Source organism: Xylona heveae, assembly GCF_001619985.1.
Source record: "Xylona heveae TC161 unplaced genomic scaffold L228scaffold_3, whole genome shotgun sequence".
Classification (NCBI taxonomy): Eukaryota; Fungi; Ascomycota; class Xylonomycetes; order Xylonales; family Xylonaceae; genus Xylona; species Xylona heveae.
The window spans coordinates 837,608-855,307 of NW_017264195.1; the positions used below are offsets into that span (position 1 = coordinate 837,608).

Below are 17,700 nucleotides of genomic sequence, written 5' to 3' on the forward strand. Positions count from 1 at the left end.
AAAGAGAAGCGAAAGAAATGTAGATGGGTATGAGAAATGAAGAAAAAGTTAAAACAGCCAGACGCCAATGAAGAAACAAGAAAAAAGAAGCAAAGAAACACGAGAAGAAATGCGTGTATGAAATTAGAGCGCCGATATAAAGAGCGCAAGATATACATTAAGAGTAAAATGAATGAAAAGACCAGGATGCTTGACGTCGCATGCAATGACAAGGGTCGTTGTAAATGACCCAGACTCCTCGACGCCAGTACTAAAACGAAGCTGAGGTAAATAGGTAGGTCAATACATTCGCCAGACGTGAAAAAGCTCAGGCCACATAAGCGTTACAAGTGCAAAATATTGGAGTTGAAAAGAGTATCGAAACAAAAGCCGTTTTAGATATGGGTGTATATGTCACACCAAATAATGCAATATCGACTTTTGACCGAGAACCGAAACTGGAGAGGAAGTGTAATAAAATTATTGGCGATTAATGAAAGTCGTTGGACAGCCAGTCCGATCGCTCGGTTCGATACATAGGTGTCGATCGTCTTTGGTAATATTCTATGATTTGGTTCCGAAAAGGAAAGCAAGCTGAATCCGTAAATGGTCATACAACGCATCGACTTGATTAGACGGCGGCCGCCAACTCAAGCACGACCGAAGGAAGGTGAGATATTCGGATCCGGTTAAAATTAAATTCGCCGGTAGCTTTGAAGGACGAATGCAGGCTAGTAACTTTGATCCGGTGATATCTACCTTCGGAGATAGTATTATATTGATTATGGACTGCGCATTTAGAGGCCATCAGGGGCCGGGCCGTTGGCATGTTGACCGCCCTCGCCTCGGGCATGTATCCACTCAGTAGAGCCTTTGAGCAAAGTCTTAGTCAAGCTGCGCGAAAGAAAGGAAGGGTTTGACGACAGTAACAAAGTGAATAACATACCAGTTTGTCGGCCAGGAACTTTCAAATCATCCGAGTTCGAACGCGATACAGGAGCGCCTGGAAGCATGTTGGTGATGCCCATGGCGAGAGCCTGAGCCGTGTAGGCTCGAAGTTCCCGCTCCTCGCGCTCATCTTCCTTGAAAAGCCGTCGGCACTCTTCTTTGGAAAGATTCTCCCGTCTCATCCGCCGAATCTCATTCGTTATCCAGATGAGAACTTCCTCAGGAGCCCGTGTCCGTTCGTGTCCATTTTTGGTAGGGTTCCGAAGATATCGTCTCGTAACGTCCGTAGCGCCGTCAATGGAGAAGGCGATACAATAAGCTATCTTCTTGCCCCATCCTGTAATTTAATATTGCATTAGCGACGATTCAATCGTCTTCGGCATCATTTACAAGTGCAGCATACCTTCAGCATAGAGTCTTGGGTTGTCCCAAGCTTCTTCGCAGGCGTCGACGTGAATCCAGCGCCGCTGATGCTCGGAGTAGACTTCGGTCCATACGTGGTCCTCAGAGTTCCATACCCAACGAACACGGCCACCAACAGCGCGGCACAGCATGCTGAAGCAGTTGGCCCATTCTCCACAGCGTCCTCTTCTTGTCTGGAGCAGTGTCCATACATCTGAAAAACGGGGGAAACGCTCGTAGGCGCCGCATCCTTGCGCCGAACAGCGGTAGAGCTCAACGCGGGCCGCACCGCGAGCTGCTTCGTCGGGAGTCGGAGTAGTCATGCCTTGGGCAATGGTGGGAGAAAAGCAAATGGGACATGCAGGATTGTTTACCCAGGAAAAGAAGGTACGACGAAACCATCTGGAAAAGATTGCATTGCCTGATTAGTATCGGTCGCTGGACAAGATAAAAGCAAAAAGACGACAAACCTTAATAGTGCCCGCACCACACAATCTTGATAACCCCACTCGGGTTTGTGCCCATTTCCCAGACTCGCGGCTTGCGCCTCGAGCACCTCGCTCTCTTCCTGAGCTTCGCCGTAGATGCGGTCCAGAGGAATAACCGACAAGGCTTCATCCAGTAAGCCCGGGTTTTCGTACTTGATCGGCGTATATGAGAGCGAGATGAGGAGGTTTCTGAACTTTAGCGACGATGCATCTTGAGGAGCCGCCGGGAACTTGGGGAGGCTTCTCATCGATGAGGAATATGATGGCGGCGATTGGGGAATCGGTGACGGAGAATTCATACTCGGGGATGCTGATGATGGCGAAGCAAAATCTCGAGGGGAAGGTGAGGCAGCTCGTGACCGTGCCCGTTCCGTGAGCTCATTCAGTCGTTTCACCCGGAGCATCTGCTCAAATTGTTCCCGGAGATCCTTTGCCCAGTCTCCCTGAAGACCTTGGTCCATCGCCGAAGGCGGTCCATTTCCAGGTATGTGGGAGCCGTCCATGGTAGATCAAAAGTTGTGCAAGCCAGTTATACCTCAGCGATTTATTCGACTCTGACGAAGACCAGTCGATGACGATTCACGAATAATGGTGATTGAATTCCGTTCAAACCAGGCGATGACGATGAGGAAGGGAGCGACCGCAGAGGAGGCAGCAGGAGCACAGCCGACCGATCCCACGAAATGCGCCACTGAAGAACGGTTGTAGGCCCTGGCAAATCAGGGGGGCGCTTAGCGACCTTTTTGAGGTTCAATCCGCAAATGGAAGCGGTACTGAATTGGGCGAGCGGATGAACTCCTCAAGACGCTTCACGATGGCAGCGGGTGGTGGTGGTTGTCGAGAATGAGTTTCGTCGAAGAGAAAAGGGTTTCGAAATTCGGGGTGAGAAAGTAATAATAGTAAGGGTAAGTAGCAGAAGAGGAAGAAGGAGAGAGATTGACTGCGTGCGTGTGTGTGCGTGGAGCGGGTACAGGTACTGCAGTCGTCGTAGTGGTGGTAGGTAAGAGGATTCGTAGTCGTTCGGAGTCTACTGTGCTAGGACGCGAATCCTCTGAGACTTTGGGGCGAAGGATGACAGGCCGCTCTGTCTTGTCGTCGTCAGCTCCCCTCAACTCCCCCTTCACGGGCCAATCAGCACCCCCACTGAACAAATCCCGCTAACCCACCAAATTATTAACAGTATTTTGATCCGCGCCAGCCAACGACTTGATGCTTTTCCCCAGGCCGAACCTTTGTCCTCCAATGTGCATAATCCAGTCGGTGTTCAAAAAAGTCAATCCAAGTGATGATCTCCAGAAGCTAAGCCGATATCATTCAAATAACCATCTATATTCCACTTCTTCAACCGGTTTGTGCAGTATTATCCATCAAATGTGTAGATAAGACGTCCCCGACACTACTGTCACCGTCAGTCCTAGGTTACTCCGTACTCTGTGCAAAGGGTGTGGATTGCTGACGAATGATCTCCGCGTACCTGACGTTGCTAGTCGATGGAATAGTGGCCCGCACTCGTGGCGATCATCCACCTAAGCCACGGAAAGAGAAGTGGCGGATGAAACCCTAACGATGGACGAAATGAAATCTTGCACCAGCCATGAGAGACCTCTTTGCTTGATTATTCGACACCAGCTTATTTGATGGATTCAACACTGCATTGAAATGATTTGGCCTTTTGCTTCCTATCTGCGTCAAATTCGACGATGAAATATCTGCTGATTCTGCATGTAATTTAATCGCGCCGTCTCAAGTGTGTCAACCATTTCTTCTTCCACTGTAGCTTTAGATGAACACTCGGCCTACTAAAGGAAATTATCCGAAGTGAAGACCTCAAGAAAAGTCTCGGGTACCTTCAATTACCATGATTTTCGCTTGTGTATCAGAGTCCCTTCTACTCGGGACTCGAGTCCTCAGCCACGTCACGAGAGAGAGTAAAATGGGCCCGCGAAAAGAAAAACTTCAAATTGGCCGAGATTGCGCGGCTTCATTATTTTCTTTTCTTCTCTCGTACTTGCCCTCTCTAGCCTTTGACCTACGGACGAGGGAGTACGTGACTGTCGTGCTCACCGCTTTCGCTTCCCCAGGTTGTTTCCGATATGAAAAAGTTTGATAAACCATGATCGTAGAAGTCACGAAGAAGGCCGGCCTCGTCCCGTCTCTGACGACATTCAGCCTCAATTGAGTTGGATGGCGCACCCATGAACCTTGTTCAACTACTTGCCACAGAGCGAGTCATTGCCGCTCCCAGTATTATAGATGAACGCATCTGTTCCGATAAGAGTGTTAAAGGCGGCTGATCGCTATCCTCTGACGGAGGAGAGGAGGACATGTTCCCCCCTCCGTTGCGGATGATCATCTGGGGGTGATGATCATGAAAAATACATACAAGAGGGAAAGGAGGGGTCCTTGTGTGACATAAAGCGCAACCAAGGATATTACTGCCCGTAGGATACAATTTGTCTTTGGCAAATGGTTTGCAAAAGACGGGACGAGTTAATACTTCCAACCTTAATTGTGTGCGTATATACTTTGCCTCTCTACCTAGCTCACCGCATACCATTATCTCGTTATCGGGCAGCATGATTTGCAGCTTACGCGGCGACATTATATTGCGCATGGAGGTTGATATTCTATCGTTCAAAACACCAAAAGAGTGGAGAACTCACCGCTATCAACCCAAGTGCGACGCGCAAAGAGTTACGCCCGCCGTGCAGCTTCACCCAGACAAGAGTCTCTCATTCTTTCATGAAAACGGACAAAACTTTGCAGAGAAATAAGCCCAGAAAATGTCTCGCATTTTATTGTAACACGCCCTTACCCATGCTAAATACTCCATGAATGCTTTTTGGCCAAATAAAAAAGATAGTGATAAAACAATCGAGCAGATTATTTGACCCATTCCTGGTCACCGTAGTATCTTGGTGGAAGGTCGACATCCCACATGGGACGTTCGACCAACACCACCTCCACGCCGTCGTTCGTATTTGAGTCATCACCTTCATGGGGGGTTGATCCCAACGGAACGATTCCCATAATAGGTCGATATTTGTACGTATACCACCAAGCTGGCGATGTGCCGCCTGTAGTCCTGGAAACCATGACGCTACCCTCCTGTGCGCCTTCGCCATCAGCTTCAGTAGCATCATCAAGGTTTCCGTTGGTCTGAATCGATCCAATGGGTCGAAGACGGCCGAGGGACGATGCCTCAGTGACGAGTTCTTCGTCATCACTGTCGGGAGCTTTCGGCGTATCCAAAGAGATCCATTCCTGTTCCGCATCCAAGCTGTTGATCTTTCGCATCTTTGTGCCCAGTCCACGTAGTTCCTTCGAGGCAACTCTACTGCCAGCACCAGTGGTGTCTCTGCTGGCGTCAACAGCGTCGTCTTCAGGGTCACGCTTCCGTTTTCGCTTTTTGCTGCTGTCATCCTCGGTGCTTGCGTTTCTCTCCAGGTTGTGTTCAGCAGATGAAAGGTCCTGGGAGAGATCAAACATCCAGAGCCAGCTACTTCCGTAAATCCAAATACGCTGCCTATCTTCAGAAATGTCCCAAAGGCACCCCATTGCCCTATCACGTACCCCTCGGAAGCTGTCAGGCAGGCTTGAAGTCGGGTTCCTCTTCGACCAAGGCGAAAGTTTGCCTTTGAGAACTTCAAGTTCGTGAATATGATGATCGCTTGTGAGAGCAAAGAGGAGGTGCTCTTGCGATGGGAGTTCGTGAGAGTGCGGATTTGGGTTGTTTCGAGTAGCATGGAGAGCTGTGTTTCCGAGCCCATTGGATCGTTCCTTCTGAACCAATGGCCGGAATGAGAGAATTAATGGCGCTGAGGGCAGACGGGGAAGGAGAGAGGATGAAGGATTCTCGATCCAGTGTTGTCCTAAGATGGTCGGGGAATTATTTTGCTTATTATCAGCAGAATCTTCGTCAGATGATGACTCGGCGGCATCATCCTCGTCCACCTCAGAAAGATTGATATCTTGAGTTTCGTCTTCAAGGCCCTCCAAAATCCATGAGTCAAGGTATCCTGACAGATCGCCCACAACGAGAACCCTACTATCGCTCGAGAATGCAATTCGAGAAATGGTCCTCTCATATTGACCAAGGCTTCCAATGAGACCCGCTTTGGCTCCTCGAGTTGGATCGCGCCACAGGCGTTTCAATTGTACAAGCCTCGTCAGGACCGAGACTCCTTTGGACGAGCTGTCACTAAGGATCCTAAGAAGGCGGACCTTATTCTGCAGAGTAATGATACACAGCCATCGTGCGTCGGGAGAAAATTGTATCCTCCTGGCGCCTAAGCTAGAAATGTGTTGCGGAACATCGACCTTGTTGATGCGGAGGCCTTCCCCCTCAGCCGGTGATTTGGATTTCAAAGTGAAAAGCTTAAGGCCAGCGATGGTCGATACAGCAAGCATTTCCCCGTTGGGGCTGATTGACGCTGATGTAATATTCTCATCGCCCTATTTTCTGTCAGCGAATATCTTCACAAAGATGCGTGATTATCTCAAATAGTGACTACGAACTTTGATCAACATCTTCGCCACAAGTTTGCGAGAGGGTTCATCAAGCCCATCTGAAAGGCCACCATATAATTGTAGACGCTTCGAAGGGGATTGATTCATCTTCCAGATGCTGATTTCCCTCTCCCACCAACTCATGACCAGCCTGCACGAAGGCGCACTCTCAATTGGCGGGTCTTGCGGGAGACTGGAGAGCGCTCGATGGTGTTCTTTTCCAAACTCTCTTAGAGGCAATATAACCGGCATTGTATCAAGTCCTAAGAGGGTCAGCTATAATCACGGATTGACGTGTTTGATGCTCAACGTACCTCCAGAAACTACAATGCTTAGATGCTTCGTCTCAAACGAGGCCATTGTTTTCACGTCGTGAGAGTGAAATCTCTGGTGCGCCACCTCTGCCCATCTCCTTCTGTCCATTGCTCTAATACCACCAGTTCGTTGATAGACGATAGTGCGTCTATCCATGCCACCGCTAATTACCGTCTCTCCGTCTATGCTTGTCTCCACATCAATTACGTCGGCCCGATGGCTTTTAATTCGTTGCACAAGCGTGTAATTCTTCCCGTCCCAGAAGCGAACCTCGCCCGTGGAATCCCCAGAAACAATATCTCCATTCGGGAGGCATTTCACAGACCACACCAGGATCTCGCGGGGTCCACCGCTTGGACCACCTCCAAAGGAGATGTTACGCAGCAACGAGCCATTTCGGACATCAAAAACACGGATTGTGCTGTCAGAAGAACCCGCAATAACCGTATCTCGATTTTGGAAAGTAATGCTAAGGACACGGGCTTTTTTCGACGAAGGTCTGGAAAGAGTGCGAAGGAAAGTGAGGTCTCCGTCGGCGGTTGAAAGAAGCACCACTGTACCATCAGCGCAGCCAGCCGCCAGCTTTTGGTAGTCAGAGGCGTCGTTGACTTCAACAGGCTTCTTGCCCAGGGATTGTGATCGCGGTTGAGCAGCTAGGCACCAAACTTCTCCATAGTTTCCGCTCGAATGGTGTGCTGGAATACCTCGTTCCAAGTCCCATTCTGTAACGGCTGTAGAGTATCCAATGCTGAATAGTCTCAACTTTCCGGGTTTGGCATAGCCATTTTCGTGTTCGTCAGGATCTTGGGTCCAAACCAAGCCTTCAACACTCCTGTCCTTCCCGCCGCGCAAGGTGGTTTCATGAAACCACGCACCTTTCAGCGGGTTCCAGATCTCAATGTCTCCATTGGCTCTTCCTAATGCAAGCCTGAGCGTTGACGGCCCTTTTCCCGATGACTTCGTCGAACTGGCGTGCGAAAAGGCGAGGGCATTAACCGCCGACGGCGGATATGGGACGAATCGGCACCGATGGACGTCCATTGCGAGAACAGTCGCGCGCTGGCCGTTTGGAGTTAAAGATCACTCTGGAGCTGACGCTGTTAGAGACACCACCTTCTTCTGCGGAGTTCAATCGCTGCACATTCTGCGACTTCGCAACAGCTCTCAATGTCGCAGACCACAAGTATGTTTCGGCCAAAAAATTGTCCAACGTAAAGATTAGTACCGGCAATTTTTCGCGAGGTCAATGAGCGGCGGCTATACCGTTTTAATACTAGCTTAGTTCTGCCTGATTGTATACTCCGCCAAAAAACGTCCAATCAAAGATCTCTAAAGAATCTCGCCGTCTTCGAGCGAAATCACCAGCCTGGGATTTGTCTACATCCTTGTGGTCATGTAGGAGACATTGGCAGACTCTAATCGACCCTGCGTACAAAATGAAATCTCGTAGCTTCCCCACTGCCGGAATATACACGCGTTACACAATGCAATCAATACACGGATATGGAACACTGTGCTATTCGAACGCCATATTGTGGAAAACATTTCGTAACGTAAGCTTGTTCAAGGCCATGGAGGAGACAAAACAATTCCTATAAGAAAATGTGATCATTGTTCGTTTTGTTCCAGGCATAACAGCGCGGACTACCCGCGACTGGCTTACTTATGGCCATCAGATCGTTATGTATATCCGAGCAGGTGGAATCTACCCAAGAGAAACCTCGACAAGAACAAGGCCGAAAGATTGATAGGCAGCGGCGAAGTTTGTAACCCTCCAGCCACCGAAGCCAAAGTTTGCCAGGAGCTTTTCAAAATTGCCTGAATTGTATCATTACAACCCCCCAAGACAACTTTCTCGTTTGATAGCATGAAGAGCGCTATAGGGGTACAACCTGGTGGCGCCATCGTTTTGATATTTATGTGATGGCAATATCTAGACCAGACAAGCCGCATTAGAGAATCGCCCTTGCCTGAGTGAGACGTTGCACGGGGCAAAAGCGTAAGCGAATGGTGACGGGCTTGGATCCTGCCAGTCTGTTGTTATATAGAAGTAGAGATTCCGAATTGATGACTTCATTCAAAGAACAGTAGTCATCCAATCATGCTATGAACAAAAGGGGATTCAGGCTTTCAATTGTCAAAATTATGTTGATGCCAAAAACTCATTGTACCGTACTGTACAAGGTAAGACGATAATGAGTATTTTGCGTCAAGGGGAAAACTCCATATGAAATTTCAAACGGCGCGTAAGTCCGCTGTGACATCAAATGCCGTGAATTAACTTATCCTCCTGCTATAAACGGCAGAGCCGTTAAGCAATCTAAGCTCAGAAAAGTGCTTTATCGGGGAAATGACGGAATAGACGCCCGATCTATACCACGCAGCCATTTCACTTTTTCTGCAGGGGCGAGAAAATGAGAAAGACAGAATTTGACATCAGCGTAACCATAACGATTACGGAGGACTCCGGTTTGAAACTTGGCAGGCCAATCTGGGCGACAGACGCCCAGGAAATACGCAACACGCTCATAAAAATAGTGAGTTTGGAGGCCCCGTGTACGGAGTAGTCGAAGCGAGCCGTAGCCAACATGCAAACTCAGCAACTCCCAAGCACAAGACCAGCCATCCCATGGAACTGGCTCTTGATTCGCGGGAGACAGCACGCACTGTGTGGCATCTGTACGGTGCCAAGTGCCTGAGTGCAGGATTATGGGGTCAATATGTGAGATTTAATTGTCTCTCCGCAAAGGCGCGCCGTGCAAGGACGCGCTATGGCGCGAAAGGTGCAGACATCTCGACCCCAGCCGCGTCTTTCGCCTGCTCGCTTAAAGAGACAATTTGATTCTTGTTCAACCTTTTCTGCCCAGAAAAACCTAGCGTCCAACCTGTGGTTATGCTATCAAACACTCGTCAGTAGTGCAGCAATCTAATGCATATGAGCCGTTGCGTATTGCGGAATTACGGCTTCAAAAAGACACGGTACGAGTATTAAAAGGTTTTATGAGTAGCCTGGAAGTTTTCTCAACCAATATTTTTGCTGGTAGCGGGGCGCTTTCATCATTGGGGCAGGGTCCACTGCTAGCAAGGGCGGTGTTTGCCTTTTCTTTGACACAAAATTTGGTCAAGTCTTTTTCGAATTGAAGATCCTTCTCTCACCGTCAAGGCGAAAAACGAAGAAAATTGTATGCCTCCACCTTTTCTGACGTGAGGGTAGAGACTTGCTCCACCCGATGACACCGAGAACGTACGCCGGCGGTTCAGAGTTTTGTGCCGGGGCGGCGGTTAACCAGTAAGGGTGTCAATAAAGCAGTAGAACACGCGAATTGCTTTTGACCAACGCCCCGCATTTGAGGTGAGTATAGTCAGCGATCACTAGCGGTCTCCTGTTCACCGTAAAGTTCTCGGACCAAATCAGACATTTCAACGCTCATTGCCTTTCTTCCGTTTGTTGCCAGAGGCAACATTGAGCGTGTCAGTAGATTTGTTGCGGAAAACGCAAAAAGTTGACAAATTCTATGAAATCTGATTTGCTGCGAAAGTTGGGGGAAAATTTTTATAGTTGAGAGCCAACGAGCCCGCTGGAGCCCGCGCCCAAGGCCATGACAAAGAAGAAGCAAGGGATGTTTCGCGAACCCGCATGAGCCCATTCGGTCAGGACACTATCGAATCGAACAATGACGTCCCATCATAGGGGCTTCTCCGTACCTACTAAGAAAAACTGCGTAATAATCGGATGCACTGTGTCTTTTCTCGTGCAGAGAGGCCTGGCTTCGTTTGATTCCCTGACTCAGAAAATTTGCATCAAAAGACCAAGTATCAGGACAACTTCTTTGATATACTAGCTCAATTATTCTGATGAGGCATATTGCTTTCCAGAAGCTTCAATATAGAATTCTGTGGACGCACAATTCACCTGGACTTAAGAAAGTCAGTGAATGCCTACCATAGCACCAACGTATTCGGAGTAGTGCTACTCTAAAAACACACCGAGAGCTGTGCTCGCGAGGCATCATGATTGGCCATGCGAGCGAAGTTTTACCTAACGTCCCAAAGTCCCAAGATCCGCTTGTACCCCGTCCCGCCTCTCGGGCTCCACTGGGTCTTGCCGGGGCTAAACTAAATTATACTTAGCGCGGTCATGGGGTGCACTTGAGCCGCACCTTTGGAAGCCCCGTGGCACCGAGAAAATCACCAGCCACACGACTGACACGCGAGGAGACAGTATGCGCCACAGGATTTAATGACAGTGCTTTGGAAAACATTCCAATCTCCAGGCATTTTCTAGGCGTTTGAAGATTTAAAGCCTGTGAAGATGATTTCAAGTTGAATGGTCAGAAAGCTGCCCCTTCGAGCAGCGATCAACGCGTTGCAAAGTGGAGCTGCGACTCGCCAAGCCGCGCCCCAGCGAGGTACAGTCGAAGTACATTTCACGGATGGAGACACCTCGGCTTCCGCGTGAGTCTTTTCAACAAAAGGAGCGAGTACCGCCGAAGACAGGAAACCTGTGGGACAAGAAGTTGATCCGTAGATCTTGCGATCCAATTCCAAGTTTCGAATGCCGTTTCAGTGCAATTACCTATTGCCTTTATTCGAGGCTTGCTGACAAAATCGCGTTTACCACAAGCAGCTCGATCGTCAAAAGTTTTGCTTCAAAGGCGACAAGAATAGTGTAATAAAGAGCGTACGCATCATCTGCTTATCTTACCTGCAGCATCTTGTCCTTTTAGAGAGTGGAGTGTAGAATAATGCGTCGCGAGCGCGTGTTGAGCTAAACCGATTCGACATTTCACATCATGCCATGACCCGGTCAAATCAGTATTCAGGAGACGCCGTTTAGAGAGCACTACGAAACAGGGCATTTTTGCTTGTTCGAATGATGAGGTACGTATGGAGGTACAGTACATGATCTTAATAATACCTAGGTTTCGTACGTAGCATTGCCGATGATTCTCAGGGATTAATACGCATTGGAGATACGCGCGCAGGTTACGGTTTGTCTGTGGCTTGACAGAAACAGGGAAGTGCAGAGCGCGGAGATAGCCCATATTGGTCGTAGGGGATGGGCGGCCCAGCTGAGCGGAGGGGCATCATCCAACAGCCAAAATAACGATACGGAAACTTACGAGTCCCGATTAGCCTGGAGGCCGGTCTGAACAAGCCCAGACGCATTTCGTCTCGCGAGGCGAGCCTCAGACAGAAAGTTTCAATAAAAGAAGTAAAAAGGAGACAGCAAAAGAAAAAAGGAGGCCGATTTGGGTCAAACCCGCACTTGTGCATGCAGAGGAAAGGGGACGATTCTGTCTCAACCCAATTGCTTCAGATGATTTGAGGCAGGTAAAATTGAAACGAATTGAAACGAAATGAGAAGCAGAGACGCGAGGCCCCCATATAATTACGACAATGCACGCACTGGGCGTTTGTGCCAGGACGGGTTCAGTTGAGGCGTCTGGTGTCTGGTGTTCGCCAGTCCGCCGTCGGGCTCTCGTCGAATTCAAATCTAGCGTCCCAGCCAACGAACGAGTCCCAGGCTGGGGGATCCATGAACAGACGGGCGTGAGGGAGCGCGTGTCCACCACGGTACGGGTCTCTCATTAGGGAGACTTGGATGCAGGCAGGAAGAGTAGTGTGGGAATGATTAACTATTGCGACTGTGAGAGATAGTCCTCACGCGATGGCTGTCTTTCATTGGCAGTGCCTGTAACGGACCAGGGGGCTGCCCCATCTTTAGCATTTGTGCCGGGTTGGATTGGCGCAAGTGGTTAGATTTCGTTTTAGTCCCAGGTAAGGAAGGAGAGGCAGTGAGGACTCGCCTGTGGGACACCATAGGCTCAAAGCCTCTCGTTTCGGCAGGCAAGCAGGCAAGCAGACAGGCCAGCGTGTGTGTTATTACCTTACCTCTTGCACCACTAGAGTGGCGGAACGGACCCGTACGGTATTACATCGCGCTCTATACGCCAACTGTGTAAGTCGATCAGTCGTAGCAGTAGTGGTACTGTAGTACTGTAGTAGATGTTACAGCTCGCCTGCTCTCCTCTCCGAACTCTTGGCTGCAAACCCCGAGCTCATCCTTTTGTCCCTCCTCTCCTCATCCGTCTTCCTTCTTCATCATTCCCTCTCCCCTTCTCCTTCTTCTTCTTCTTCTGCGGTCGGACTCTGGAGGTAGTTTCATTATATCAGGAGTCTAATTCCAGATTTCTAAACTCTACTTTACCCTCTCACATCTTCTCAACAACCTTCCATAGACCGACCGTCTCCTCCTATCTTCCTTACCCTCATATACTCTCACAGCTTCAGTTCAAGCAGCACTGGCAGCTTGAACAAGAAGCAAAGGTGAGCTTGTCTGATTCGTCGGTGACGAACGATAAGCCAGAGGACATTCTCGTCGACTGTCGGTCGAGCAATTGGATCCCCTTGTCGTGGCCTTTTGTGGACTCGATGAACCAAACGGACTCGGTCACTTCCACTTTGTGAACGTTCTGACATCGAAACCGTCGTTTGAGAAAACAGTCAAGTCAATTCCGGCTCTTAGCCTTGTTGTGAGTGGAAAATTTTCTCTTTCGTATTTGCAGACCCCAAGAGCTGGGGCTGGGGTGGTCCGATCAGTTCAAACTGCGTTGATCGATGAAACGCACATGTTGGAGGGTCGATACAGTCAATTGTCATAGGCCGTTGGACTTGATGACTTTGACGTATGTGAGAGATATATATAGGACATACGCTCCGCGGTGATGAACGTCCTTCCCACGCTGCTTGTCACCAAAGGTCATCCTCCCAAGGCAGACTGTTTATATCTGGGTCCACAATTCTCGATACATTGTCCTGGTGACAGACTGGGGGTAAACCTGGATATTTAAATTTTCTATGCGAGGAGTACTTGGAGCACTGCCTCCGCTTAGGACCTGGCATGTGGAGCGAAAAAAGGCAACCCCCTTCACTGGTCTCAGCTGCCGCGAATCACCCGGACAGCTGCCATCCAAGGAGGTTCTATGGGTGAAGCTTTATCATATATCGGGAATGAATTATCTCATCACTGCAGGGGTCTTGATTGATGATATAACACTTGTGCATCACTGGTGTGGGGGATTATGGTTCGAGAAAGAGATAATTCATTGTTTCGGGGGATTGTCGGAGCTATTTTGATGCGAGTCTGATTTTTGAGATTATGTTCACTAATACTTTTTTCTCGTTGCAGATACTGTTTCCTTTCTTGTGGACTAGCATCATCACCGTCATCAACTCTCACAAGCCGTGTCTGCTTCACAAAAGGTATCATACCTGTCTCATGCTTATCCCCAGCTTCACGATTCTATATTGTCCTTTTCAATTCACGAGCGTGTGAATTGCATTGCCCTCGAGGGTGTTTTAGATAACAGCAATGCTGTATTAAAGGAGATCTCCCGGCTAATCTCATGCCCTTGCATAGTGTTCGTGCTCGTTAAGGGTGTAACTACATTCCACATTCTTCCAATTTCTCGCCAATTCACGATCAAGCGAAAGCAACGGCAGACCAGTGCAGAGACGTTAATTCGTGCTTTGCAAGAGAAGCTGTGTACTGCTCGCGTTCCTCCACAACCCTATCCTCCCTGTAATAGAAGCCCGTTTGTGCCATTCCAGTTTTCGGACTTGGATGTCGCTGCTGCCAGATTGCCACATCATCTCGCCGGCAAGGGATCTTCCCCAGTTCTTCTCTTCGCAGTCGCTTTTCTCACCAACTACAAGCCACTCCTTTTACCTGGACTCGCAGTCCGATAATATAATTCATTTCAGGTGTGTTTCCAAGGTTTAAGCGCACGAGGGTGGTGTCAGGTACCGAACACGCCCCTCGGTCGCTTGCCAATTCCTAGCCCAAACTTATCGCCCTAACGTCAGGGCGTCCTAGGAGAGCAGGGGGCTAATGAATGATTGCAATGCATAGTATAGGCTCGCTCTATTGATCTCTTATAACTGGCGCTCTTTGCTGCTTCTGGCGGTTTAGTCTCCAGTCACTCGAGATCTCCTCGACGCTCAATTTACCCACAGTCATTCCTTTTACAGTAATTCTACGACAGCCACTCTCTTTAATTCGTCGTTTGCATTTTCGGTCGAACTTATCGCATTTTATTCAGCATCATACATTCATTTTATAATTTTTCTCGTCTTTGCATCTAGTCGATAATTATCGTCGAGGGGTATCCTGGAGAGCCTGACGTCCATTCACTACAACCACCCCGTTGGATTTTACTACGCATTCTAAGATTGAAACATTTCAGCCATGTCTTATCCTCAGTGCGATAGCTACTTTGTGGAAACGCACGACAATGGTTACTACGCAGCACAAGCGGAAAGCAGGGAACGAACCAAACTTGTCAACCGAGCACGGCAAAATGGGATCGCAGCTGAGCTGTCGAAAATAGCGAGCGAAGAGTACAAGGACGATGTCCTGGAACACATGGAGCAGATGGAGGTAATGCCTCGGCATATTGACTACTAGTAAAGTTTTCTGCTAACTTGCTGCAAGGCCGAGACACTTCCAGATGTCGCCTCTATAGACATTCAAACCGAAATCCAGTGGTTCATGCGACCGTACCTGCTCGATTTCTTGATTGAGGCTCACTCGGCTTTTCAGCTTTTGCCGGAGACACTGTTCCTCGCCATTAACCTTCTGGACCGCTACTGTTCGAAACGGGTTGTTTACAAGCGTCACTACCAGCTAGTCGGCTGTGCTTCACTGCTTGTCGCTGCCAAGTATGGTGATCGCAAGGACCGAATTCCGACCATATCAGAACTCAAGTCTATTTGCTGCTCACTTTACGATGACGATATGTTCATACAGATGGAGTGGCATGTCCTGCAAACCCTCAACTGGATCATTGGTCATCCTACTGTGGACAACTTTATCCAACTTCTGCTTTCCGAATCCACCTATGATCCCGAAGTCGAGCATATGACCCGCTACATTTGCGAGATTTCCCTGTTCCACAAGGAATTTGTCTCTATTCGACCGTCAGTCTTGGCCAGATCTGCGTTGGCACTGGCGAGGTGCATCCTGGGTCGTGTGCAGCCTCATCAGTCTGAATGGGCAGGACAATACGATTCTCTTACCGTCGTTACCCTTTCTCAACAACTGCACCGACCAACCACTGTGCTCGCTAGAAAGTACGCCTCATCTCACCTATCCCACGTGTCCAGGATTATGGAAGAGTTTTTACTGCGGCAAGCCTCCATTGCCAAGCGCTATGCGCCGCCTACGCCCCAGTGCGAGACGCCAAGCGAGCAGAAGTTGGAGCTTTTGGGTGAATTCGGTCCCCATACGCCTGAGAAGGGTCATTATCCCTTGTCGATGCCCAGTGGTTACATGACTCCCCCTATTACCCCCAATGGCGGCAATTTCGAAGCTTCGCAACACGAAAAAGCCTACGGACCAGGACGTCGTACGGCGTCTCCGCAACAGACTGTCCATCAACCTCAGCAATACACGGAGTACACGTACCAGCAAAGCGCTTGGTAGAGTGTTTTCATGGGATGTCACTAGCCTTGGAGCTCAAGTCTTTCCCCATATAGTCCACGATGCTTGTAGGCGACCTGGAACCATATCCATGTCACTGACTCTAGCATTCAGTTGACTTGCCTAAGAATCTCCGACTTCACTGCTTTGTTTTTCTGACCTCCGTTTCATCCTCCATACACAGCTTTTACTTAGCACCGCATCTTTGTATATGCATGGCATTCCTTCTACTTATCTAGCATTGCAAGCAAGCATCTATTTTCTTTTCTCTTCTTGTCCTTCTCTTATAATCTCATTGTCGATTTTAGCGAGCACTTCTCTTAACCACAAGAATACCATCTCACAAGGTCGTTTATTGCTTACAATATGTTCGGGAAAAACAGTGGAGGAAAGCAAAAGTATTTTTCTATTCGCGGAGTTGTTTGACATTGTCTACGGAGTATTTACAACGTATGGGCAAGCTCGTCATCGACTCCGTGATAGAGCTCTTAAGAAGATTGGAAGGAATTGGGTTTGAAATTGCAAAATCTGAGTGGCCGAAATGGAGAGTATCTCATTTTGCTTTGCGACTTCTCTCTTTTCTGCGCATACGGCAGGGCTCATTCTGGAGGTTGAGCTTGGTCTCACTTCCGCCAATGTTGCGCCCGCTCGCCACAGTCGCTAACCCTGTTGTCTCTAATTTCGTTTTCCTTGCTGAGGCAGCGAAGATACCCTTCTCAAATACATGGATCAGAACCCCGCCAAATTTGCCCCTAAACGCATTTTTTTTATTTGTTTCTTTTACACATTACAAATGCTTTCACACCTTCGAGGCTCTGTATGTAAGAGGAACGAAAAAATTTATTCATCAATTTGCGGTCGGGTCAGCCACAATTCTCCTTTCCAATTTACCAAGCTATGTTCATACGGCTTCGGCTTCTACATAGCGTCGTAATCCTCGTTGAAAACGTTTCCTGAAACCTACACGGAGATTCTAAGCCTAAATTAGACCAATCTACTCCACATTTGAAATGACGAGCTCCAAAATATTGTAATATAGATTCTTTCCAGAATCTTACACTGCTCCGTGATTGGCTTACTCTAATGAACTCGAAGAGAGCCCTGACTATTTTAGTGCGACGATCATACTTGCGTAGAACAAAGGGAAAATATGTAGCGAAAGGCCCATAAGAAAAAAGGGGCCGGCGAGTTATGGAGCATTACTCTGTACAGTAGTCTAGGCAACGGTTGCTGCAAAATTCGCCCTTTTTTCTTTTCACCTTTTCGGGTCCGAAGTGCCGAACGATTTAATTTCGCGTTGTTTGCTTTTTCAGGATATGACCATAAAATAAATTATTCCTAGACATCCACGGGGTAGCTCATGCATCAATGTTATTGCTGATAGGCAAACATAATCAGCGACCGGACTGACACAAGTATCATGGTTCCGAGCGAGAGCCTCCTGGCTGACGAACCCTCGGCCATACGTCGGTGCTCTTTGAATGCAGTAGGATCTACCATAATAGATGTATCGTGCCTTTTTGTGAGGAATCATGTGAAAGTTGAGAAATGGAAAAAGGGGTAAATGGTATCTGA

The 17,700-nt window shown here is 48.5% G+C and overlaps 4 protein-coding genes across 4 annotated transcripts; 2 read left to right on the forward strand and 2 right to left on the reverse strand.

Annotated features, from left to right (window-relative positions):
• Positions 1–776: 776 nt before the first annotated feature.
• L228DRAFT_266543 (peptide-N4-(N-acetyl-beta-glucosaminyl)asparagine amidase) lies at positions 777–2,320 on the reverse strand (the record flags this gene model as incomplete). The annotated part of the gene is made up of 4 exons (XM_018334876.1): positions 777–850; positions 926–1,264; positions 1,331–1,731; positions 1,800–2,320. 4 exons carry the CDS (start codon positions 2,318–2,320, stop codon positions 777–779), a joined length of 1,335 nt encoding a protein of 444 aa, XP_018189739.1.
• A 2,044-nt stretch (positions 2,321–4,364) lies between these two features.
• On the reverse strand, positions 4,365–7,818 carry L228DRAFT_245079 (WD40 repeat-like protein). The gene is made up of 3 exons (XM_018332077.1): positions 6,641–7,818; positions 6,336–6,589; positions 4,365–6,272 (listed from the first exon to the last, which is right to left on the reverse strand). Exons 1-3 carry the CDS (start codon positions 7,680–7,682, stop codon positions 4,701–4,703), a joined length of 2,868 nt encoding a protein of 955 aa, XP_018189740.1. The 5' UTR covers positions 7,683–7,818; the 3' UTR covers positions 4,365–4,700.
• A 7,074-nt stretch (positions 7,819–14,892) lies between these two features.
• L228DRAFT_266545 (G1/S-specific cyclin CLN2) lies at positions 14,893–16,128 on the forward strand (the record flags this gene model as incomplete). The annotated part of the gene is made up of 2 exons (XM_018334877.1): positions 14,893–15,084; positions 15,139–16,128. 2 exons carry the CDS (start codon positions 14,893–14,895, stop codon positions 16,126–16,128), a joined length of 1,182 nt encoding a protein of 393 aa, XP_018189741.1.
• A 225-nt stretch (positions 16,129–16,353) lies between these two features.
• Positions 16,354–17,149, forward strand: L228DRAFT_91328 (hypothetical protein). The gene has a single exon (XM_018336961.1). It carries the CDS (start codon positions 16,578–16,580, stop codon positions 17,049–17,051), a length of 474 nt encoding a protein of 157 aa, XP_018189742.1. The 5' UTR covers positions 16,354–16,577; the 3' UTR covers positions 17,052–17,149.
• Positions 17,150–17,700: the final 551 nt, after the last annotated feature.